Here is a 26880-nt window from a genome sequence, read left to right on the forward strand (position 1 = left end):
GTCGCTATTTTGAACTGACTCGAAGGAATTCATAAAGCAAAGGAGGAAGATATTGACAGCAGTAGGTGGCAGTGTTGGCAGGTGGTGGTGGTGATGGTGGTACATAGTGTTGGTAGGCTAGTGGCAGTAATTGACCAAACTAATCCAGACTCAGCCAGACAGCAACCAGACCACAGTGTGACACCATGACCCACGACCACATTCATCCAGATCTCTGAGCTAAGGACCAACCGAAGAAATAAATGAGACCAAGTGTGGTCTAAGACCAGGATCAACCAGATCACTACCGAGACAGAATCAACCAGACCTTTCCTGGTGGCCTCAAGCGGTAAATTCAACCAGCTTGAGGTGCGAGACCAACCAGATACGACCAGACCATACATACCATCACTCAAGTACACGTCCGAGAATTTATAGCCAGGCTTGTCTGTTTCCCAGGTGTATTACTAACCATCTTAGGTTCATTTAACACTTCATAATTAGCAGTTCGAGCCACCCAACGGGTGTCGGGGCCGTTAGCTTGTAATTGGTAGTTTGCTGGAGGTTGATAAGGTGTAATTAGCCAAAGTTTCAATGTACCTGGAAGGTTTTTGGGTCTGCTGGATGCCAAGGAGTGGGAATCATATGTTTGGAAGGCGTCTGGAAGTGGAACTCACGTGTCTGGAATCAATTTAGGGAAGAGATCGGCGTTATCAGGGTAAACCCAGGAAATGGATTGGGAATCAACCCGGAAGGTAAATCTGGGAATGGAAGAATTTCATCCTTATGGGAATGGATCACTTTCAACTGTTATGGGAATGGGAATGTATCTATTTGAACCGGACAATGAATGACAAGAGCCATTTCACCCGTTTTGGGAATACCACGATTGTATCCGTTCAAAACATGAGAGTGGCAGAACTGGTTCATTGTAGCTGATCTCAGCTAATGATGTTGTGGTGGTTTGCTTTATCAGTGTTCAGTTAACAATTTCTTGCTTTTTTCTGCATATATGTTGGGGCTTCTTCGAGCAAGATCGAAATCATACGGTTTGTTTCTGTGTTTTTCTCTCATTTTTTCCTCAACTATTCCACTAGCGGGCCAGTTCTTCATGAAGGGAGGTCATGACGGAGGAGAAAGAACTTCTCCCTGGGGACTCCACTGTAGAGCTGAAGGATACCGGAGGTCTGTTGTCTTGTATTTATTTTCAATTTTCTTTTCCGTTTTCCTCTCATCCTTCCCTTCCTTTCCAGTCTTTCCTTTCTCTTTCCTCTTCTTCTACTTCTAAGTCATCTTGTTCTGTCCTTTCCAGTTATCAGAAATTTTGTTTTACTGTTCTTATTGTTTCCTTTTAATCAGTCAGTCCTGACTTTCTCTCTTGTACACATTCCTGAAATCCATATCTTTTTTTTCTCCAGTTTCTAATCCTATCTTGTAAAATCTTTCCCTCTCGATTTTCCTACTTCCCTCCTATCTACTCCCTAATTTTCTTCCCTTCTCTTCTCTTTCTCACATTCCTACATTCTCTCTCTCTCTCTCTCTCTCTCTCTCTCTCTCTCTCTCTCTCTCTCTCTCTCTCTCTCTCTCTCTCTCTCTCTCGGGTGGCGGTGAGCACGGCTGCCGTGGGCGTCTAGTGTTGGCGCGGCGGCCTCAGAGGTGTTGGTCGGCTCGGGTTATTACAGACCAGAGGTAATGAGGCATCGCCCAGCCACGCCCACACCCTGCCCACCTCGCCTCCTCCTCCTCCTCCTCCTCCTCCTCCATCTCTCTGACGTCTTTCATCTCCTGTTTGGCTCCCTCCCTCATTCTCCTCATACAGTCTTCCTTCATGTCCTCCTGTTCTCTCCTCATATCTCAACAGGCTTGGTCCTCCTCCTCCTCCCTCCTCATACCTCATTAAGCTAGTTTTCCCCCCTCCACACCTGCCTCCTGGCGAGTCTTTTTCTGTTCTTTTTTGCCTCGAATCATGAAGGTGGTATACTGCCCACCACAACACGAAGTATATATTGGTGTCATATATATATATATATATATATATATATATATATATATATATATATATATATATATATATATATATATAGATAGATAGATAGATAGATAGATAGATAGATAGATAGATAGATAGATAGATAGATAGACAGATAGATAGATGTAGATATAGATATAGATACTAACGTACGTTTGTGTCTCTGTCTGTGTAACAGAAATAAAGAAGTCTTTGATCTCTGACAAAGACTTAGCAAGCAGGAATGATAGGAAGGCAACCTGCTCACTGCCACAGACCCAAGCAAGCAAGCAAGCAGAGATAAGGGATAAGGAGCCACGACTTGGTTCAGCCACAGGCGATACCCCAGTCACAGCCACCCAGCCAGCCACCCAGCCGGCCAGCCAGCCACCCAGCCAGCCACCCAGCCGGCCAGCCAGGCCAGTAAAGAGGGCGGCAGAATGACACCCTGGCTCCCGACGGCAGCAATCAGGCACACGCGTACACGATCAAATCCAATTTCGAGTCCCGATCCTTATCTCATCTGTGGAGATTAGAGGGTTGCTAGGAGTTTACCCTGAGTTATTGACGATAAATCCTGGGTTTTTGCTCCTGTCCATCTGCAGGCGAGGGTTCCCCACTCACACACACACACACACACACACACACACACACACACACACACACACACCAGAAGCCCTAACTGATACACACACACACACACACACACACACACACACACACACACACACACACACACATACACACATGTTACTCTTGATACACTTGCTTGTAACAACACTGGTGAGGCTGTAAGTTGTTTCTGCAACATTTCTTCATCACTGTTTCTGGCAGTGAGGTGGACAAATACAGACTCAAAAACTTTTATAGATATATATTTATTATCTGATATGTTTTGGATTGTCAAACATGTGATTTAAGATCCTTATTACTCACAAAGTCTTGACGCCAAAACTGATATGTATATATATATATATATATATATATATATATATATATATATATATATATATATATATATATATATATATATATACATATATATATATATATATATATATATATATATATATATATATATATATATATATATATATATATATATATATGTATATATAAAGGTGATATAAGTGTGGAAATAAATACATGGAGTCAAGGTTTGGGCATAACCCTGTCTTGCCTCGTGCCCCTGTTGTTCACTGTGGCCGGTTATCAAGATGATTTACACTGAATTTTACGACCAGTCTCCCCGAATTGCTTTATCTATCATACAATATCGCTGTGGGTCTTGTCTTCCGTGTATCATCGCCTACTATAGTGCTCCATATACATGTATATATGCACATATGTATGGGTATGTATGTACATAGGTATGTGTATGTGTATGTATGTACATATGTATGTATATGTGCATGTATGTATCATTATCATAGAATGGTTTATGTTTACTATTCGCACACTCGTATTATTTCCATTTTTATGTCATTTATTGATTGGATCGTCTTCTGTTATCTAACTTTATCATGCGGTTAACTAGCAGGCTTTAGCATGGGTTTTTATTCACTGTATGTGTACAAGTTTACCTTGATTTTTAGCAGTACTAACACACTGTTTTACCCCGACTGAGGAACATTAACCTTTCTGGGATTTGAAGTAGTCTCTGCTTGATTATTCCGTCGTCTTGCGTTTTCTACAACTTTTGTCGATTTATCGTTTCCGTATTGCACTTTTTGCGGTCGCTCTTCATCATCCTGGGTACTTCCAACGTATTTCATGCGGTGGTTTGCTATGGTTGTTGACCAATACTGGGGTTATCTCTATATGGTTCTGACCAACACAGCCCACGTCTCCTGACGACTGATGCAGTGTGTGTTGTCCCCAACGTACTGGAGAGACGGGGAGGTGGGTAGACCGCTGGGGAGCTGCGTGGGGAAGTAGGCAGGGAGGTAAGGAGGTGAGGAAAGGAGGGAGAATGAGGAAGAACCTGTGGTATCGGGACTCCTGCACCAGAGGTGTCGGGAACCTGTGGTATCGGGACTCCTGCTCCAGAGGTGTCGGGAACCTGTGGTATCGGGACTTCTGTCTTTGGTATCGATGCTTCTCACGCTGGTATCGGGACTCCTGCCTGACTCCTGCAACCTCTGCACCGCCTCCGTCAGCAGCAACGCGGCCACTGGCTGCTCACCGCTTGCGTCTGAGTGTCGTGTTCCCCGCCGCCTTATCTGATCGGCATATCCGCTCCTCTGTCCCTGATTGCAGGGTAACCTTTGCAATCAGTTGTGATAAGCGAAGTAATCCATGTGTTTTGTTTTGATGATTTCCTGTAGTGTAGTTATGTCTTTATTTCTCTCTCTCAATCTCTCTCATATACATATATATATATATATATATATATATATATATATATATATATATATATATATATATATATATATATATATATAGACGATCCTCAAGCTTGTGGTGTTGGTTTGACCATCTCTCCTGTCATGATCATCAGTTACACAATACACGAACCTCAGGAAGACGTGGTATCACGTAGGTATCGGGAAAGCCAAATCAGAGAAGCCCTGATGGTCTATGACGAGGTCTTCCGCTGAAGGAGAGCGCCAGTATTGTATCCTCCTGACCACAGGGTAATGCACCATATACACGCACAGCTCGAGGTGGACGCCTGTACAGATATAGCAGCCGTTACGGCCACAAAGGCCAGGGAGGAGGAGGACCTCCTGCAGAAGTGACGAAGGACCGGGCGTCCTGCTGCTATGAGTCGACTCCCTGCTGCCGCTGCCGCACCTGCTGGGCGTGGCCAGCGCGGTCTGGTCCTGCAGGATAATAAGCCAACCTGTCAGGCCAGCGGGACCTCTCATTATATGATCGGTAATATTTCTCTCAAATTACACGCATAAACAACTGTATCAGTAGGAAGCAGTGGTGACGCTAGACGTTATTATACGCCTCTCTCTCTCTCTCTCTCTCTCTCTCTCTCTCTCTCTCTCTCTCTCTCTCTCTCTCTCTCTCTCTCTCTCTCTCAGTAACACACATCATACCGATACTTTCCGATCACCTCGACAGAAGCGGAGGCAATCGGTCAGTGTATCGTGCAGTGATGGCCCCCCTCACCCCTTCCCCTATTTACTTTCCTATAGCCCTATTATCGAGCGCAATAATACTCCGTGATGTACGGAGGCTTATTATAGCCGATGAGGGGGAAGATACGGAGGCCCATCGTGCTGCCAGGACTGTAATTAAGCTCCTGTACACGACAAGTTATGAGTGTCATTAACTCTAGCTTCTATGGACCTGTTTATATATATATATATATATATATATATATATATATATATATATATATATATATATATATATATATATATATATATATAAACCTTTCATATTTCCTTTTTTTTGTCATGCGCTGAAGCTAGAAGCTATACAAAGTCTCTCTCTCTCTCTCTCTCTCTCTCTCTCTCTCTCTCTCTCTCTCTCTCTCTCTCTCTCTCTCTCTCTCTCTCGTATTCTAGAGGTTTCCGCACAAAATTGTCCGCTGATGAAGGAGACTCTTCAAGACCGGCCACACACGTCTCTTCCTATTATATCCCACACAAAGCTGCCATTTAACCATCAAATGAAGTAAGCTGTGAAAAAACGCTCTTGCATTCTGGAAATATTATAATAACGTAAAAGGAAAGTCTTGAAGCCCGTGAAATCTATTTATTAATCAACTTCTCCATTTTTTCTCTATCCTGCTCGTGTGACCTATTCAAGAATTCGGGAAAAGCGTCGTGAGGTGAGTGGGCGCTTTAGATGCACATATCTTGAACCTTTTGTCGTCGATTTTCACTTTTATATCTTCCTCCTTCCGGATAAAATTCTGTTTTAAGCTGATCTTCGAGGACGAGAGTCTTACATAGGTCTGTCCTGGAAATGTGTCGCTGGAACAGTCAAAGATCTGAAGTCTCAGAACTGAATATTTCTTGAGGATTGTTCTTCTCTCCTGGAACACATTGGCTGCACATTTCCTATATTTGATACACATCAGAGCAACGCGGTATCAGTGAGTCCGCAGAGAACCTCTGTGTCACAAGAACTCAGCGATCATCGGCCTTTTAGGTTCAGTCCATAGCCATCTTCCTGGCGGCTGAAATGCCTGAGGGAAGGGTAGGTAGGGAGAAGCCTTCTGCACCACCATCATGTCTCTGTCTGTAATGGAGAGATGGAGGGAGCCATCTTCTTTACAACACTGTCTCCACGTACCTGAATTAAGTACTTAGAATTCCATTTCTGTCCTCCAGCAGATAATCTCATCATAAACCATCAGATCTTCTGTTATCTGGCTTACCCATGTACTCCCATACCTTGTCCTCCAGCAGGTAAGCACGCAGTAGACCATCATGGCATCTATTGATTATCTTTTCCATGCACTTCCGTGTACTTTCCTGCAGTAGATAACCTCGTCACAGGCAATCAGATCTGTTATCTGGCTTTCTCATGCACTCCCATGTACACCCCAGAGATTCCATGTCCCAACGTAGGTCCAGGTGGCTGGAATTACTACTTCGAAAATTCCTCATGAGTGGAGAGACGGAGTCTGAGAGATAAAGAGTTTGGGAGGAATTTGTTGGAGGGATCTTTGGAGAGTGGACTTGAGGGACGGGTTTGGGGGATGAAGAATCATGGAAGGTTTGTTGGGTGATCTTTGCGAGTGCAGTGGTCAAGAAGAATGTAGGAAAATACAAGGAAAAAGTAAGAATGTAGCAGAGACTCGGCTACAAGTCAGGTCCATTTATTTGTGTTTGCTTCAAAAATGTCGCTTGATTGTTTTTCATAGAAAGTGGGGAACAGCAATCTGATATAAAACTGATCCAGAATGCAAATTCTCCCATGAAAATGCAATTTTCATTTCTTGTTCTTGAACGTACGTAAATTTTTGACACTGGCCCGATCAGGAGCAGGACTCATACAAAATCTAGAAGTCTGAGTCATTTTATTCAACTTTTGTAGATGCTTGAGTGTTTTATACGTCCCGTGTTGGGTGCGCCGGTTCCTGCCCACATGATCCGATACATAGTGGCACGTAATGATCTCACGAGAGAGACACTTCTCTAGAGAGATACAGGAAGGATCATTACCACAATGCAAGTGAACTTTAAGACTTGCTTATATATCCTCTTGCATCTATACTGCCTAACATGCACTTCTCTAGCAAGCAGACTACCTTGTATGCACGCTATCCGGCAAGCACGCTATCTTGTATACACACTATCGTATATACACATAATCTTGCATGCACACTATCTTTAATGTACATAATCTCGCACGCACAATATCTTGCATGCACATTATCTAGCATGCACACCTTACACGGAAATAATCTTGCAAGCTCACCATCTTAAATGCACATAATTTTGCAAGAGCAAGCAATATCTTGCATGCCCACTATCTTGCAAATAACCTTTCATACACACCATCTTATATCCCTGGTATCTTGCGTGCACACTATCATCATGATCACTATACAACTTTCATTATCTCAAACTCTCAACATCTTACACACATCTCATCATGCATGCAAACTGCACCACAACACAAAGGTAAAATGAAAACAAACAAAAAAGCATAACTTCCGAAGCCAAGCAATAAAGGAAGAACCTTTGCAAACGTACAAACACAAACGGAATTAAACTGTCCTTCTCATGTTCCACGAGGGAAGACAACCTTACCTTACCTCCCTCCTCATGACTCACAAACAAACAGACCTGAACTCTGCCCTGGTGAAGCTACAGGAGGTACTTGAGTATAATTTGTAACCTGTAGACGATAACACCGAAATCATCTCTAACCCCGCTTCCCGATCACGCAAGAACAGCGCCCCGACCTGAAGAAAAAAGCGATCGAGAATAAGACTTTTAAGTAAACAGCAGGAAGCCAGCCATCCATTATCTGATTGGATCTGTGTGCTCATGTTGGCGGGAGATCCGTCCACACGACCTGATGATAATGCAACCATCAGCTTCTTAGAATGTATCTATCAGTTGCAGCCTCAATGACTATTATTGGGTCCACCCACCTCCCTACCCCCGTGGACCAAATAGCAGAGTACCCACATGACCAGAGCGACGCTAAATTGAATATTGGTACATAATGGATGAACTTGGTGGCTCCCAAATAGATGGCTTTTTAAAACAATAACCGCCCGAAATGTTAATGGATGTTCAATTGGCGCCTCCAGGTCACGAAGAAGCCCCCAGCAAGATGGTTAAAAGCTAGATGGAGGAGGGGAGGGGAAGAGAGGTGTGAGGGAAGTAAGACAGATTAGCTCAGGAAACCGGAATAAAGGAGTCAGGTTAAAAGAAAGATGGTGGAACAAAGGGATGCAAAATAAAGGAAGAGAGAAAAGCAGAGTGAAGAGTAGAAAGAGAAAGGAGAAAGAGAGGGAAGGCGATGGGATGAAATGATGAATGTAAGGAAGAGAGAGAGAAGGGAGACAGAAAATGAAATGGAGAGAGAGAGAGAGAGAGAGAGAGAGAGAGAGAGAGAGAGAGAGAGAGAGAGAGAGAGAGAGAGAGAGAGAGAGAGAGAGAGAGAGGGGGGGGGGGGGGTAGCGGGGTCGACGGAGTGTAATGGAAGGGGTGGGGAGCAGTCATCCACCCTTCCATGAAGGAATAGGGAAGGCTACGGTGGTAATGGGGAGGTTCTCACGTTATGGGCAGAAGCAGCTGTGAATGGGAAATGGGTGGATGGGTCAGGGAAAGATCTAATGTCGATGAGAAAAGTGAGTGAAATGGGAAAAATGAAGACTGGAGAGACTGGAAGATGGGCCAGTAGTAACAGAGGAAAGAGATGAAATATACTGACCAAGAATACGAAGTAGATAATCTATCACAAGCAACAGGTAAAGAGAAATATATAGAATGCTCAAGACGAAGTAGCCTGTCAAAGATGAGATCAGGGAAATGACTGAAAGGTTTCCTTTGAAAAGACAGCATGACTCAAACAGGAAATCATGACAAAATGTATTGGAGGTTTGGGACGAAATAATACGGCAAATATAACATAGATTAAGTCAAATTTAAAAATATACATTTATTAATTCAGACTTGAAAAATTATCAAGAGGAAGTTAATCATAAGTCAACTGACATATCGACTCCTCTACACGAGTAGACAAATGAAAGGAAAATATAATTCATTTTTCTCAGAAGGAAATGTAATTCAAAAGTAAATCCGATAGACGAAAGATGCCGGGAAGCAAATGTTGATGGATTACGTCTCGTCACTCTGAAGTGATAGATAATCAATCATAATGAAATAGATGTGTGTGTGTGTGTACAGAGAGAGAGAGAGAGAGAGAGAGAGAGAGAGAGAGAGAGAGAGAGAGAGAGAGAGAGAGAGAGAGAGAGAGATGGGTCACTAACAGATAGAATCAATCATGTAAGCAAATGGTACAGCAGATAACACTGACGGTGAACTGTAACGTTTCTTTCTCTCGTCTTGTCCTGCGTTACACTGCAGTTGCCGGTAATGGCGACGCGAAAATTACCGACACGCTCGACGTGTTCTCATTACCGATCTGAAATATACATATACGTCTGGCAGCGCAAAACCAAACTGAACCCACGTCGGTAATACAGACCACAGCGGCCTCTCCTCTCCCTCCCTCCGCCCTACCTCTAGGGTGACCAGAATATATGTAAACACAGTATATAAAATTGAATTATGAGACACCGTTCCCTCCCCCTTGGCCATATCCCTTCCCTCTGTGGGAATCCGAGCTCCTGCTGCCATCTGTTGACCGAAATTGGTACATGAAAACGAGAGATCTTGCTCTAACATAACTTCGCCTCACATTACGTCATAAACATCTCATATCCGATGAATGACGTAAAAAAGACTGAGGCACGAAATATGTGACGTCACACAGACATCAAAGTATAACCTTAACAATCGATCAGTAGGCTGGCGCTCGTTACTTGTGGAGAGAGAGAGATCGATGGTGAGGGAGCGAACCGCCCCATTACACAACCCTGCAAATGACAGTGAACCGGACCTCACGATGGTCGCTGGTTGGCTGGCCGTCCAGCGCTCACACACACACACACACACACACACACACTGAATTATGGTTCCTTATTAATCTTGCATTTTTTAAGTTTAACAAAAGTGAATCTGATGGATCGGTGCTTCAGTGATCTGAGGACAAATGTAAGTTTATAGGGAAGAGTTTGACGATCTGAGACTCGGGAAATTTCCGAATTCGTTTATAGAATTATTTGTTACTAACTTTGCACGTGTTCATTTTGTAACACAACTTGATCTTAAGATGAAATTTATTTAATCTGATAATATGAACAGCTTGATGGATTATTGCTCTCACAGAATAAGCCTTGCCTAGAGATTTTGTTATATATATATATATATATATATATATATATATATATATATATATTATCCTGGGGATAGGGGAGAAAGAATGCTTCCCACGTATTCCCTGCGTGTCGTAGAAGGCGACTAAAAGGGGAGGGAGCGGGGGGCTGGAAATCCTCCCCTCTTGTTTGTTTTTTGTTTTTTAATTTTCCAAGAGAAGGAACAGAGAAGGGGGCCAGGTGAGGATATTCCCTCAGAGGCCCAGCCCTCTGTTCTTAACGCTACCTTGCTAACGCGGGAAATGGCGAAGTTTAAAAAAAAAAATATATATATATATATATATATATATATATATATATATATATATATATATATATATATATATATTTCATGTGTTTTTCTTGTCGCATTAAATTGTACACTACTGTAGTTGTATACGTCACGTACGATATTTTCTGTTGTTAGAAGCAGACGTCTTGTTATTGTGCAGTGTCGGGAAAAATGTGACCTGCGTCGAACGCATGAGAGAACCAACAGATTTGTATGTTGGGCTTCGCGTTCTATGATCAACCTGTACACGAACAGTGAACTCTGGCGGTCAACATGTACGGAGGTCATCAGCCGCCACACACACAACGTAGGACCTGACAGAGTTCTAAGAAAACCAACTTCATTCTGAAACTTGAATATCTGGCTTCATTGCATGAACTTGCGACTTTAAACTTTATACATTTAATGATTCGCATTATAGCCACTTTGTGTGTGTGTGTGTGTGTGTGTGTGTGTGTGTGTGTGTGTGTGTTAATGATTTGTTTCTTGGGTATATATGCAAATGATACTTCAGTGTTGACGTTATACATGGGCTGGGAGTCATCGCATATCACCAGCGTTATGTGAGATCCAAGTGACTTGTATGCTGGCCAGTGATGGTGGTCAGCCATGTTTGGTAAGGATTCGCCAGACCTTCCCTCGCCGGCCACAGGCTCTTCTCTCTGAGGGCTGATGTTAATGTTGATGTTGATGTTAATATGTTGTCAGATCTTCCGCCAGGTCCTCGCCCGGCATGACCCCTGACCTCTGTTCGTTGTCTGGACGTGCGTGGATTTTCTTCCCGCCGCTAAACGGTAACACGAATTCTTCCATTCAAATCTGCATTTCCCGAGTATAGGAGAAATGCTTGTGATACCTAGTGATCTCCAGCGAACCCGACCCAAGAGTGAAACATAGACTGGCAAGAGCCACATGTCACCACCGCCCGAGTCCAGAGAGGCGAGGGTACACCCTGGAGCGGCCATGTAGAGAGCCAGCTCGAGGAGCGTGGCCGGGGAAGCCTGAATATCAAACAAAAATTACATGTTGTGTGTGGTGGTGGTGGTGGCGGGTGGCGGTGGTGGAGAGACAGTGTTGCCTCACTTCATCATATCGTCACTTTTATTCTACGTTCCTCGCGCTCTTCTGTGGCTGATTTTATTTCCATTTCTGGTTGACTTTCATTATCATTTTACAGGTCGGAAATCAGATGATTCAAATTTGCTCATTTGTCAGAGATAATATAATGTGATTATCAGGTTTTAGTGTGTACCCTAAATCGCTGACGTTGTCCTGTTCTTATTGGCTAGACCGGGGCAACAGCAGGAAACATTGACCAATCAGCGGCGAGCATCCCTCTTCACTGATTGGAAAGTCGGTCGATTTGAGTTGCTTGTTTGTGGTCGTTTATATTCTTAGGTCGACCGTTTAGTTACTGAATAACCACTTAGTTAAATACATCTCAATATATTACTTGATTATGATGATGTGGATGGTGTAGAACAGCTATTATACAAGAAACAAGAAAAGTTTATATACATTATATACATTATATATATATATATATATATATATATATATATATATATATATAAAATGTGTATATATGTCTGTATGTATATGTATGTATGTGTTGATATGTAAAGGTATGTATATACATGTGTATGTGGGTGGGTTTACCGAAAAAGTATAATATATTTATATATATATATATATATATATATATATATATATATATATATATATATATATATATATATATATATATATATATATATATATATATATATATATATATGTGAGTGTGTGTGTGTGTGTGTGTGTATGTAATCTGGCAGCTACACACACATATGTGTGTGTGTGTGTGTGTGTGTGTGTGTGTGTATGTAATCTGGCAGCCACACACATATGTGTGTGTGTGTGTGTGTGTGTGTGTGTGTATGTAATCTGGCAGCCACACACATATATGTATCATTTCTCTAAACCTTTGTCTTAGTAATTGTTCTGGGGACAATGAGTCGGCATCTTGCGAGTATGCACTCTGTGCAGAGGTGAAATATGTGTCATATTACGACGGAGACGAGAAATTAGGGGGGGGGGAGGGGAGGCAGTTTGGGGCTGTGGGATATTAGTGGGACGAAGGTGGGGGGGGGGGGGCTGTTGTCCCCAAAGATGGATGATACACGAACATAATCCTTTGGTCTCGGTGTCCTTAAGACTATTTTCCGGTGTGATAACCCGGGTGATGTACCGTGGCTTCCGATGCCTCAGAGCGTCGCTGCACCACAACACATCCTTGACCTACGGCAAGGCCGTAGATGCTCTTGTACAGAGTGGAACTTTGGTTCTTATGATATCTTACGGGAAAGCACTGTCATGGCGGCAGCCGCAGATATTCATCAGTGACAGAAGAGTCAATAGGCTGGACACGGAAACCTCCCCCCTCCCCCCTCGTGAGAGGCCACGCCTTCACAGTCCGGTTTACGAACACAAATCGCTTAACGCTTAACATTCCATATCCAATTACAGTGAAACAAAACGTTAAGGTAAAATTACAGAGTGTGAAATACAAGTACAAAAATCCCGTTTTCTCATCACAACCCCGCCCGAACAACACGGGTCGTTGTAACGAAGGTGAGTCGCTCCGTCATGTCGTTGTTGTCGTCTGCAATCTTACCTGGCACTCAAGCGCTTCTCTCCGCCATACTTAAGCGCTACTCACCATCCCATTTGAGTACAGCTGGGCAAGAAAATAGAAAAATGCGCTGACAATCGAACTCATCGCCAGTTTTCTTCACGAAAATAACCTAGAATGTTATTTTCAGAATACATTATTATCGTCACTGCCAGAAAACGTGGGGCAGGTGGCCCCTGCTCTGTTGCGGTTGTATTGGTAGCTATGTTACGGTTGTGGGGTCATGTGGTACACTGAGGCTGTGGAGTTGCTATGTTGTGGGTGTGGGGGTTCCTCGCTGTGCTGCAGTTGTAGGACCAGGTGGTATTCTGAGGATGTAGAACTGCTATGTTATGGTTGTAGTTTGCTATGTTGCGATACAGAGGATACACTGCCGCTGGTGTAGTTAAAGACGTACACTTTCCCACACTGTGGTTGTAAAGACGCTACAAATATCCCTGGTCAAAGGGGAGGTTAGAGGGATACATAAGCTATGTTGTGAAGTTTGGCTATGTTATGGTTCAAGGGACACTCCAGCTGTGTTATGTGAATGGCGATTGCGTCACCCAGAGCCGAAGCTACGACATCCCTCAGAATAACTCACTCTGATGGACGAATATACCGAGAGACGTCATCATGAACCTGAGTTAGAGACGACGTCACTCGATCCGCAACTACGCCATAATGTGGAGAAAACAGACACCAACATTATGAACACGTGTTCCTCAGCCCCTACACCCGACTCTTTGAAACACACACACACACACACACACACACACACACGTGCAGACTAACGGACACACAGATGCCTGGCCAACCATTCACACTTCCCTTCAAGAAAAACTCGCGACATATTTTTCCGTATTCAACTTCTGATTAAGAACATTTACCAGGAACAAACAATCCGTGTAAACATGAAGGTTGACCACCACAAAAGCAATCGTGTATAGATCAAGTCTGTGGTACACACATTCACATAACAAGGCAGACGATGCGCAGTATTACATTACGCTCGTTGGTGATGGTTTCTGGTCCAGAAGCCACCGCAATCAAGCGTTGCCATAAAGAACAAACTCAAGAAGATTACTTCAGAATCTGATTTACAGAAGCTAATTAGATGGACTTCCCCGAGCGTCAGAACCAATTTCTTGATGCATGAAGATGTTCCTGCAGGTAACGGATCACGCAGATGGCTGTTATTAAACAAGGAATTACTTTTCTACTGAAAAATAACAGGTTTACTCTTACAACTTTTTTTCTGCAGTTTGTGTGGTGTCTATTGATGACAGAATTTTGAGTCGAATCAATCAATGTAAGGCTTGGAAAGAAGTAATTAAGCTTATTGAAAGTGGTGACGGAAGAGTTCTTCAACCAACTGTAGCGGAAACATCAGGAACAAATACAATACCAACTGTAGCATTGGTAGTAATTGCAGTTGTAGTAGTGGAATAAGAAGCAACTTCTGTAGCCATATCAACAATACAGACAACTGCATGTAGTAGTAGTAGTAGTAGTAGTAATAGTAGCAGTAGTAGTAGTAGTTGTAGTAGTATCAACAGCGGCAGCAGCAGAAGCAAAAACTGCACATGAAGAAACAAAAGTCTTACAAACAGCAACAGTAGCAGAAACATCGGTGGAAATACGACTTTCAGACAAGCTACACCGACGAAGATACAAGACTGACAACAGAAGCAGCAGAGGCATCTGCAGGAGGAGCAACAGACGACACCAGCTCGGTCAGCAGCGCCACTGATCCGCCGTCATTGCTACACCAGCAGGTCAGGACTCTGGTGTAGGACGACCTCAAATCTTGACGGACGGAGCGACAACAGGACTCAGTGGCGGGAAAGTAAGCGGTGTTCAGTGAGAGAGTATGCGTCGGTCCTGGGAGGGAGGGAGGGAAACAGAGGCCCTAAAGTGAACACACCATGGCAGCCTCATTTCCCGCCAGAAGGCCGTAGGCTTCAAGAGCGACGAGAGTCCTCCGCCGCACCAGAAGACCCCCCTCCTCCTCTTCGCCCGACCGTTTCGGCGGCCATCTTTCCTTCTGCAGTACTATAATAACACCAAGAAATGACAAACACGTCAGCCGGATATTTCTTACATGACCCAGTGTTATTTGTTGTCATAAAGAAAGATCCAATTAAGGAGTATTTGCTGTATTGACAAAGGCGCGTGTTGCGTGGTGTTCCAAGACTATTGAGCGCGAACTCCGGTCACGCTCCCGACAGTCTCCTATTGTCTCTCTCTCTCCCTTCACGGTTCCCGAACGCTTTGTTCCTTACGTTGTGTAAGAAAGTGTTTTTTCCTTACAAATTCTTTCTCATCATTCTGACTTTGACTTTGGGATGTAAACATAGTGGATTAATAGTGCGTCATTTCTTCAGTCCACGAGTGGTCTGATTTGCCTCTGTCGTGGTTCGTTTTAAGATTCGACTCTGTTTGAAGCAGCCGAAAAAAAGATATCAAAAATTCATGTTTTGGAAAATTTTCTACGGATTTTAGAAACGTATTTCTCTTAAAGTCATTTGAAAATTATTATGTGCATTATGTATCGTTAACGTTGACTCTGAGATAGATTAGATTGACAAATTGACAGAAAGATATTTCATGGATTACTCTTCATATGCTAAGATTTTTTTGTGCAAGCTGTACAATACTATCTCTTGCCCAAGTGTATCTTGCAAGTCAAGGTGTCATTCTTGTGTTGATGTCGGTTTTCAAACCCCGTTGTGTTACTATTCATCACCGTGTGGCTTTATCGGTGTCCTCTAGAAGCAAATGAAGAAAAACAATCATGTAAAAAGATAAAAGAAATATATATATATATATATATATATATATATATATATATATATATATATATATATATATATATATATAGTTTACCGCACTGACTCCTACGTTCCGGAAAATGAATATAACTTCGGTAGGTCTGTCAGCATGACGCAGAACGCAAGACGCATAGCGCATAAAGCCGGCCACACAGCGCATCGTACAGGCCACATAACATTCTGCCACATAGCGCAGCGTACCACCCACATACTGAAGCCCAGACAGAACCCTCGCCTGAATCAGACCATCTGACTACCAGGTACGAGAGGCTGGGTGGCCACCTGTGAGACACACACACACACACACACACACACACACACACACACACACATATCTGTACCATCTGTCATACAGGAGCGGGAGACGGTTAGGCGGATGACCACCTGTGACACAGACATACACACACCAGCTGTCGGATGAGCGAAGAGCGTCGACGACCCGATGATTTCAATTTAACATTCGGCTGAGAGGCCGGCCAGCCCAGCCAGTGCCCTGGATCGCGTGCTGCTCGCGTCGTCACGCCCCTCCGACGTATCGTGTCGTCTCGGATCAGGTCCTGGTCGGGATGGGTCGGGTGCCGTCGGCCCTGTGGGTCGTCGGGAGCCGCGTCTGGTTGGCCAAAGGACAGGGTTCACGCGGTACCGTCAAAGGGTTTCCGTCTGTCATCTGTCATTCTCCTGACATGTCTCCGTGGGTGTCCATGTGATGATAGTGCTTACTGGCAAGACAGACAGAGAGCGAGAGGCGTCTCGCCCGTAGATACAGAGAGAGTGTGGAGGGAGGAGACGTTCTCGTGGCGTCTTCCACATAGAAAGAGGGAGGGAGGGAAACAGAGGAAAACCCGAAGATAAAGAGAGATATAAGTACATACGGACGCCTCGTTCTCAGAGACAAGTCCTTGATTATATGTGCGTAATTGCCTATCAGTAGTTATCTATTTTCTACCGTACGAGGTGAGCGTTCTACCATCGTGGTGTCCCATCTCTTGTGGCTGTCATTACCTATTCATAATTATCTATTTATACTGACGCGACGAGTTCTACACTCGTGTGGACTTATCTGTTGAACTTTCTGTACAACCGTTACAACCCTTTATACTTGTGTAACTTTCCACATTTTTCACATCCTCGTTCAGCAAGTCCACTTTATTCAGTGTGTGTGTGTGTGTGTGTGTGTGTGTGTGTGTGTGTGTGTGTGTGTGTGGTTAGACGGGCTGCATTGTTGTTGGGGGCTGTTGTATATAGCAGGAAATTTTTATGAGGAAAACATGTGGTGGTGATCGGTGCTGTATAATGAAAAGGTGTTAAGAGAAACACAGTGTTCTGTATAGGGGCAAAGGAGTTGTGACAGGTGTTAAGTGTTAGATAAGAGGAAATGGTCTTCGTCCAGTTTAGAATTGTTTGCTGCACAAAAATATTTTAGACAATATCTTCGTGCAGTGAAGATGGATTTAATGATGTGTAGATTACAAGCCATCATGTTATTACTCTACAAGCCATCATGTTATTTCTAGAAGTCTTCAAAATGTTATAGTTTACACGGAAACAGAAACAGAAACTTTCCCTCCCTAGATAATAACCAACAAACATATTCTACCAACTATCAGGCAAACACTATCATCAGCCAGGTTCACTATCATCAGCCAGGTTCACAAGAGTCAACATCGAATTACTGACCTTCCTTCTCTTTCTTATACATCTTCCGTTTTCTTTCTTAGCGGCCGAAATGATAAGCCAGAAATGTTTTTGTTAAAGTCACAGAAAAAAACCACGTCTCGCATCTCTCGCCCGCAGCCATGAAGCAGACCAGCTCGAGTTCGGATGCCGAGGACGGCTCCGAGGACGAGGACGACCCGCAGATGTTGCTCAAGCGAAAGCAACGCCGCTCGAGGACAACCTTCACCGCCCACCAGCTGGACGAACTCGAAAAGGCTTTTGAGAGGACTCAGTACCCGGACATCTACACCCGTGAGGAACTGGCGCAGCGCACGAAGCTGACCGAGGCCAGGATACAGGTGAGCCGCGGCAGAGGACTCAGGTGGGGCTGGGAGGAGCAGGTGAGCGAAGGATGACAGGCAGGTTGTTGGAAGTGAGAGGAGGAAAACATATGATGGAGGAGGATTCAGGGACGTTGTAGATAACCAAGCTCTCTTGTGAGCCGTGCAGATGCTAATACTGAATGCTCAGGGTGGGTTTCTGAGATTGTATTGGCGGTAGAGGAGTTGTTGGAGAAAATGGGAGGGGGTTAGGCACAGGTGAGGATCAGTGAATACCAGCAATAAGTTGAGGAAAGCTTCGTCAACCAATAGAAACGTAGACGAGGTAAGACAGATGATTGGGCAGGAGAAATAAAAGTATCTGGAGAAAGGAAAAGGGAAAACAGCAAACAGTAACAGAGGATAAGGAGAGATTTAGGTCACATATAGGGTGGAAGTGAAGGACGGAGTGAACCATCTGCGAGGTAAATTATCATCAGTTCATCATCATTATCCTCCTTATGTTTGGCCCTCAGGTATTGTTCTTCCCCTCTGTTCTTCTCCAACACGTCATTCTCATTTTCAGTTCAGCCCGTCATATATGTCTTCCACCTTCCCCCCCTCTCTCTACAACCCTTCCCGGGTGTGTTTACACCCTTCCTGACCTTTACAACCCTCCCTCTTCGCGTTCCCTCCCCACACACTCACACTCACACACACACTCACGTCAGGCCTCCTCCCCCACCAGGTATGGTTCAGCAACCGACGGGCACGGCTGAGGAAGCAGATGGCCTCAGGCAGCATGACCAACTTCAACGCGATGGGTCTCCCCATGTCTTACCATTCGGCCCCGTCCTCCTACATGTTCCAGGGCTTCTCTGACCCTGGCTCCACCTTCTCACCCCAGACGCAAGGTACGCTCCAAACCCACTTCTAGTTTCCTCTGGTCAAGGGTGAGTTTTGATTTTCAATCGGGTGATCTGTGCGTCGTGATGTAACAGAGTAACATGGTAATACTTTCCTTTAAATCGTGAGTTCACTTCTCACTGGTGCCACTCAGGTCATTCAAACATGTATCTTTTCTTTTAAAGGTGAACCAAACAAGAGGTCATCGCTCTAACGAGATTGTAAGACGTTGAAATAGTTTAGTTTAACTCATCATCTTTGTCCTTCTCTTTGGTTATGATACGAAGAGGAAACTTTTAGTTCCTCTGGTCATTTGGAAGAAGACAGGTGATTCTGCTCCAATCGCGGCCGTGGGTTGGCGGTGCTATAAACAATTTTGGACATTTTTTTTGCAGCAGCAGCGTCGTACCATCGTGCGGCAGGGTCGTACCATCGTGCGGCAGGGTCGTACCACCGTGCGGCAGGGTCGTACCACCGTGCGGCAGGGTCGTACCCTAACGCTACTCAGATTTTTCCAGACATCTTAACTTGGTGTTATTTTCTCCCACGACAGACACCTCAGGGCTGTACCAGGGCGGGTCTGGCGCCCTGCATCAGGGTTCCTTAGCCTCGGAGGCGCGTGCGGCCAACATGACCGCAGCTGCGGCAGCAGCGGCAGCCTCCTCCTACCCGTCCATGAGCGCCGCACTCTCCTCCTGCACCAATTCTGCCTTCATCTCCTCACAGGTGAGTCTAACTCATGGTCGCCATCATCAACACATGACATATACTGCTTATATATATATATATATATATATATATATATATATATATATATATATATATATATATATATATATATATATATATATATATATTGAAACTTCCCATTTTCTTTCTCCTGCGGCTGAGCAGACCCCAGGTGGTATGTGCGGTAGTCAAGGGGGCAGCGGCGGGGGTGGAGCCTCCGCGGGGGTGACCTCCCCCTTGACCTCCGCCGCCCCGCCAGCCACCTGGGCCTCCAACCAGCTACGAGGGGCCATGGGCGGCGCAGGCGGCTCCCCACCCACGGCGGCCGCCGCGACACTCACGCCCACATCCTTCACCCACGGCTTGGCACACCACGCCCGCACCCCCGCCCAACACTTCCCCACGCCCGTCTACTCCTGGTACTGATCCAGCCAGTCATAGGTGAGTTGATCCACGGATTGACCTTCCTGCCCTAAATCTAATCTATCTTTGAGCATCAATACACGTTCCGTCCTGTTCTATACCTGTTGTTCACAAGAACCGCTGCACCAGTCAGGTACCCACGGTGTTGATCATATAATCATGGGTTACGTTCGTGAGTCGTCATATATGTAAACCACGTCGATAGTGAGGCTATTTCTGACAAACATAACCAAACGACGAGAGATGGGATTCTGCTGGTGCTCTCGACCCTTTAAGTAAGACGGTTCGACCCTTGAGCATGATAGCCTGGCCTTTGACGTGACCCTTATAAGAGTCAGGTTAAAGGTCAGTCCTTCATACCTAAAGGTAGTTCCGTTGTGGTCAAGGGTCATACCGTCGTTTTTCGTGGGTTACAAGCCACAGTGAGCTGGGGAAAGCTAAATAGTTCAAAGTTGTGATATCATGTGTAGCTGTGACACTGTCACCAGCTTCAAAGTCTCTACCTCTCACTTCCTGAATGTTTTGCTCTCTGTCTTCGCAGGCTGCAGGCAGTGTCGTGGACGTGAGTGCAACAACCAACTGAAACCAAAAGTTAAATTAATGGGGGGTTTTGATTGGCTGTTTTCTACCGGTCTGAGGAGTTCCACAAGTCACGAGTCTGCCCCCTGGGCTCCTTCATCTTCTTAACCTTGATTCTCAAACAATCCCTTGAGTTAAAGACCAAAACAAAAACAACGAGGGACGCTGATGTGTGTGTGTGTGTGTGTGTGTGTGTGTGTGTGTGTGTGTGTGTGTGTGTGTGTGTGTGTGTGTACAGCCTCACGTATGATAGCTCTGTAAATACGAGTAATCTTAGCCACGTTAATGTTAATTACATACGATGGAAGGAGACATCTTAGTCTGGTAGGAGCAGTTGCGTCTCCTGGAAGGCGTCTCGTGCCTGGAACGTCTTTGTTTATACAGTGAAAGAAGAGATGTAGCCATCGGTACAGCCTTTCCTCCCGCAAACTGTCACTGGAATATTTCAAAGATTGTTGGAATATAAGTATTTATTTCTTCATGAATATTCTCCAATATTCTTCTCACTCGACCAACCATATTCACCAGGGGTCAAAAGACTTTTGATCTGAACATTTGGAAGCATCCTCGATAGGTCTTAATTTAATTTTCTGGCAACGCTTCTTTATTATTCAAAAGTTCTTCATTAAGATGAAGGTTTGAAAATGTGCATATGTAAGCTCCTCTAATTGTTGCTGTTGAACGTTTTCAACTTTTATCTTACAATAAACAGGAACGCTTGCCTTTTCGGATAGGAATAACATCAGCGAAATGATTTCTATATTCAGCAATATGCCCAAAGAGAAGTAGAATAGTCTGATCGTTCAAACTCAAGGCTTTGTCTGTCTGTCTGTCTCTGTTTTCTGTTGTCATCGCCCGATCACCCTCAGTATACATAGGCTCATTTGCATCAACCATTTAAACAATTCTGGCCATCCAGTCACATCATATCTCTCTCTCCAGCTACTCATTACCATATTCCCAGAATACATAAGTATATTCTCCCTTTTTTCTTCTTTCTTTTTCTTCTTTTTTCCTTCTATTCTGTGTTGACCCCAAAAGCACAACATCACTGGGTTACAAAAATCCGCTCGCTGAACAAAAGGCGACCAGCGCGGGAGTGGGATGGGTGAGGAAGGCGTGTGGTGGGCGTGTATGGTCCAGGGCACGGGTCACGTCAGCCTGTGACCCGCGCCCATTGGGTCAAACGAGGTCAGAAAGAACGATGGGGGAGGATGGTCATCACCTGTCGGCAAAGGTCATGGTAGGTGCATGTCCTTCTTTTGTTGTTTTTGAGTCGCGATAAACAATGATATACATTTCTAATAAATTTTCCATTTTATTGTCAGTTCTGTTCGCTGCATTGATAGTAATTTTAATCATTCATCATCTTTCTAAAGTTACGTACTTGACTTCTTGCGCAGGGATGTATTTCTAATGTAAATATTTTTTTGTTGTTCCTAAGACATAAGTGTTTGATATGATTCAACATTCCTGAACATACACTACATCTGAAGTGAGAAAGGAAGCCAAGTCCACTATGTTGCGATGTTAGCACATGACACTGAAGGATCTGGTATCATTACCTCACAACACTGGGGAGGTTTGCTTTGTTAGGAACTTAGAACACTCTGGAAGTGTGTTTTGTCGTAAGTTCAGAGCACGTTCTTCAGGAACCACAAGACTTAATCTATCAAGACGGAGGAAGATTCCTTGTGACGTTAGCTCATAACACATACCAGGGGCAGCTGGTGACCTTAACATATAGGAAAGTTTCTTACCACACACACACACACACACACACACACACACACACACAATCATGACACATACAGAAATCTCGTCAGTCTTAAGCTCAATAATAAAACCAAGAAGTTTTTAAGCAGAGAACTTTAGCAGGAACCAGCACTCAGCAGACAACAACCATATATAATAATGATACAACACCCAACAAACAACAACCATACATACTTATACATCACCCAACAGACAACAACCATACATAATTATACAACTCTTGTCTTTCATAGATAACAACAAGACATCGTTTCTCCCCAGCAGGAAGGAGTTGGAAGCAAACAAACATCTGATCCAACAACAAGAGACGCGCCTTCCAGGGTTCTCAAGGAAACAAGACGAAGAAGAAAAAGGGAAAATATGAATGATCGTTGTACCATAACCCCGCTTCAGTTTCTGAAGAGTTTAGTGACCCTAGTGATGTATTAGCATACAGACTCACACGAGAAGAACTTTTCAAAAGACTGTGTTAAAGATGACGTTTTGTGCCGTACAACCTCTACATGTTGTGCGGGAAAGGAAAATAAAACGTAAGAAACGCGAAACTTAAAGAATGAGTCTTTTGTTTTTCAACTTACTGGCATTATCAATGACATGTTAGTCATGTTGTGGATGTAAATTTGAGCGAGTTTCCAAAAGTAAATGGATATTTCTTTAATAAACAAAGACAGCTCAACTAAAATCCTACATGTGAGTTGAGTTTCAGCAAGACTTATAAAGCACAGTGAACACTACAGTGAAACCTCAGTGACTGTGGGTATGAAGCTTCAGTGATTATGGGTTTGAAGTTTCGTGAACGAACAGAAGCGCACGCTACAGTCGGCCTTACAGAGTGTCTGCTCAAGCACCAGAGTTCAAAACTATACGTCCATTTGTTCCTCATCTGGAGGCACTATTTGTCTCGTCTCGACTCACTTCCATAATGCTTCGGTGATTCATCTTTCAAGTAATGTGTAGGGAAAACATTCAGATCAGTTCACCATTCTACTGTAGGAGACTACGTTAGAGAATATTATGACAGATTTGGTGATAAAGACTGTATGTACTTAATCTTTAGAAAAGGAAATAATCTCCTCAGAGCGTTAGTGAAACTCTAGATTTTGTAGTTTACTCGAGATTTGGAACTGTGTCAGAGTTTGACGACCCTCAACTTGAAGCACCTTCGGAACCTCCAAATTTATAACACTCGTGGAAAAGAAAACAAGTAACGGGAATGTGTGTTGCCACCGTTGTGACGGCACTGTTGCTACTGTTGTCACCGTTGTGACGGCACTGTTGCTAAAGTTGCCGTCATTTTCATATTTTTGTAACTTATATTTTCACTCGTCTCCTGAGTCATGATCACAGCCACTTTGTTGTGTTGATGTTGTTATCTTTACTGAAGTGTAATAATATTATTATTTAGGTTACTCAGTTATAACAATACCCGAAACAAACTTACAAATATTAAGACAAATCAGAATACACGTACAGAAATTTTCTTGGGTTAAGACGAGCAGAAAAATCTTAGCTACTTATCATCTTCCCACAACATATCTTTACCTTGGAGAGGATTGTGACACACTGTCTGTTTGATTCAATCAAAATGTGCTAACTTTTCAGACTTAAGTAACGAGCAGGTACTTAACAGCCTTCAACTACCACCTGTGGGTCAGCGTTTCCTGTAACGAGTAGTAACAAAATTACCATCAATTTCACCTGGACCAGCGGTCGTTGTCGGTATGAGGTGAGGTCCAAGTCGAACTGTTCATTTCCGTGCATACTGAACATGGATTCTGGATGAACATCAAATGAATCGATTTAACCATACGAGTCAGAAATGACAGGTAGACAGCACGCTGAAGTTGTGACCAATAACTTTTTTTATATTAATTTTTCACATTATCAAATAAGTGATTTCATAATTCGCATCTCGAAAAGATCTGCAATGCAGAGTTTGTGTCTTACGACCACGAATCTATAAGAAACATGCTGATGATCCATGGTCGTGTTCGAGCAGGGAGACCAGGTAATCAAATTTGAAAGAATTAGTTGCGGAAGAAGTTGAAACGTGTACCACATAATGTGCCACGTAGGTAACACATCCACAAAAGTCGTTATTACTGTCACATTATCACATAACGCCAGACTCCCTCCTTCCAAGGTCTCCAGCAGCTTCAAGGCTTTGGAGAGAGTGAAAAAAAGATAAACTTTGACGCGGTTGTACTCATACGATACAATCTGGCCGAAGGTGCTTTTCACTCAGGGCGTAACCCACAAGCCCCTGGAAGTTGTAGGAACATTTGTTATTTCCTCATGGTTGTATTTAATCCACCACTGAGGAGAGCAAACAAAAACTGGTTCATCTGAAGCATTAAACCTGCACAGGCAATGTCTCATCTCGATACATCAGTGGCACTTTATGTTTCTCATCAGTCTAGACTAGTGCATTAATTGTACTCAACGAGGCCTTATACAGTACCGTCCACTTTACGAGCAGAAAGTTGATTCAGTAATGTTGATTCACTGGTTCACTATAGGAGTCGAAACGTCTCACACAGCGCTGGTGATTGAAACACGAACTGCAATCTGTGTTCAGTCTTCTTTCTTACCAGTGATCCTGACTTAGATTTCATTGCATATATTGTATGTACATCCCATTCTCTAATTTCATTTTCATTTCATCATGATTGTAATCATACTACGTGTCATTTCATCATGATTGTAATCATACTACGTGTCTTTTCATCAGGATTGTAATCATACTACGTGTCTTTTCCATGATGTAAATAAACCACGATGGTCGTGTATATAAGTGTGAAACATTGTTATTTTGTACTATAAGTATCATGGGCAGTGTGTGTGTGTCGGCTTTGCACTCACGTCCTGCAGCACACTCACCCTCAGAGCACTCATCGTCCCAGTCTGATAAACCGTATAATCTCCAACACAATTCTTCAACAACTTAACATCTCCAACGCAGTTCATCAACAACCTTGAACGAGCTAAAGGACAGGTCTCACAGTGAAAACATTCAGTGTGTGGTGGTGAGTGTGTGAAGGAGAGTTGCGTGTGTCACATACAACACACCCTTCACCAAGATGTTCTTGTTATAGACTTCAGTCAGTATCCAGAAACCTTCGTTAATATTTATACTATTCAGAAAGAAATGTATGGCACCTCCACACCTTCCAGCTCCACCAATAATACAGTTTTTCTGTTACTGTCTCCCGTTTGTGGCCAGCAGTTTTGTTGTTACTCTTATTTCTGTTCTCTCCCTTTTGACATTACAACATGATAATGATTGTGTGTTACATGTGGGTGACTTTCATGTCACGTCCTATTTAGCATAAGAAGCCAAACGGTGTATTGAAAGAGAAATGGTATTTAGAATTCAAATAAATTTAAATAGTTCAGCATCTATATCAAAATGTAAAGGCAGGTTTGACGTTGCGAAATATTTAGGCAGGTGGAAACAGGAACTCACAATTATATATATATATATATATATATATATATATATATATATATATATATATATATATATATATATATATATATATATATATATCATATACATACATATATATATATATGTATGTGTGTGTGTGTGTGTGGGTGGGTTAGGCCATTCTTTCGTCTGTTTCCTTGCGCTACCTCGCTAACTCGGGAGACAGTGAGAAAGTATAATATATATATAAACAAAAGCCACAGATCTTTTGTTATAATGTCTCAGTTTATATACCACCTCAGTATTGTAGAGGAAGAGGTACAGATTACCACAGGTGTAGCTGACAGATGTGATGCATCGATGATTCTCCCTCCTTTTCCTCCTCTTCATGACCACTTCAGTCCTCGATGGTCCAAGTTTTCCTTAGTTGCAGTGCTTGTATCCCGTGCCTTATGCATGATAAGTGAATCATTATCAATAAATATGCATGCACGTACCCTGGATTTTGATTCATTCCTTGTTTGTCCACGCCTTGAATATATATCGAATTTATTCTTTTTGATAAACGTCTCAGACTAATTATGTATCAATTAAATGTAATACTGTAATGGTATCTTTAGTAAAGATAAAGCAGTACACTGGCTTGACCCAGTGGCAACACTGTCTCGACCCAGTTGCCACTGTCTCGACCCAGTAGCAACACTGTCTCGACTCCATGACATTATCAGTATTATCTTATCCATGACACCACCGTGACTCATCCATGACACCACCGTGACTCATCCATGACACCACCGTGACTCATCCATGACACCACCGTGACTCATCCATGACACCACCGTGACTCATCCATGACACCACCGTGACTCATCCATGACACCATCGTGACTC

At 43.4% G+C, this 26880-nt stretch overlaps 1 protein-coding gene across 3 annotated transcripts in view; it reads left to right on the plus strand.

Annotated features, from left to right (window-relative positions):
- The window catches only part of LOC139745852 (protein gooseberry-like), an 89474-nt gene extending 63391 nt beyond the window's left edge, over positions 1 to 26083 (plus strand). Inside the window, exons 5-10 of one of the 3 annotated variants that reach the window (XM_071656457.1) lie at positions 17965 to 18185; positions 18895 to 19060; positions 19606 to 19778; positions 19947 to 20222; positions 20746 to 22026; positions 22824 to 26083. In XM_071656457.1, the coding sequence (XP_071512558.1) occupies positions 17965 to 18185; positions 18895 to 19060; positions 19606 to 19778; positions 19947 to 20207 (821 nt within the window). In that variant the 3' untranslated portion in view covers positions 20208 to 20222; positions 20746 to 22026; positions 22824 to 26083. Of the gene's footprint in view, positions 1 to 17964; positions 18186 to 18894; positions 19061 to 19605; positions 19779 to 19946; positions 20223 to 20745; positions 22027 to 22820 lie in introns of all 3 variants that reach the window. The other 2 variants (XM_071656458.1, XM_071656455.1) reach the window with 2 other exon arrangements.
- Positions 26084 to 26880: the final 797 nt, after the last annotated feature.

Source organism: Panulirus ornatus, chromosome 63 (assembly GCF_036320965.1).
Source record: "Panulirus ornatus isolate Po-2019 chromosome 63, ASM3632096v1, whole genome shotgun sequence".
NCBI classification, from domain to species: domain Eukaryota; kingdom Metazoa; phylum Arthropoda; class Malacostraca; order Decapoda; family Palinuridae; genus Panulirus; species Panulirus ornatus.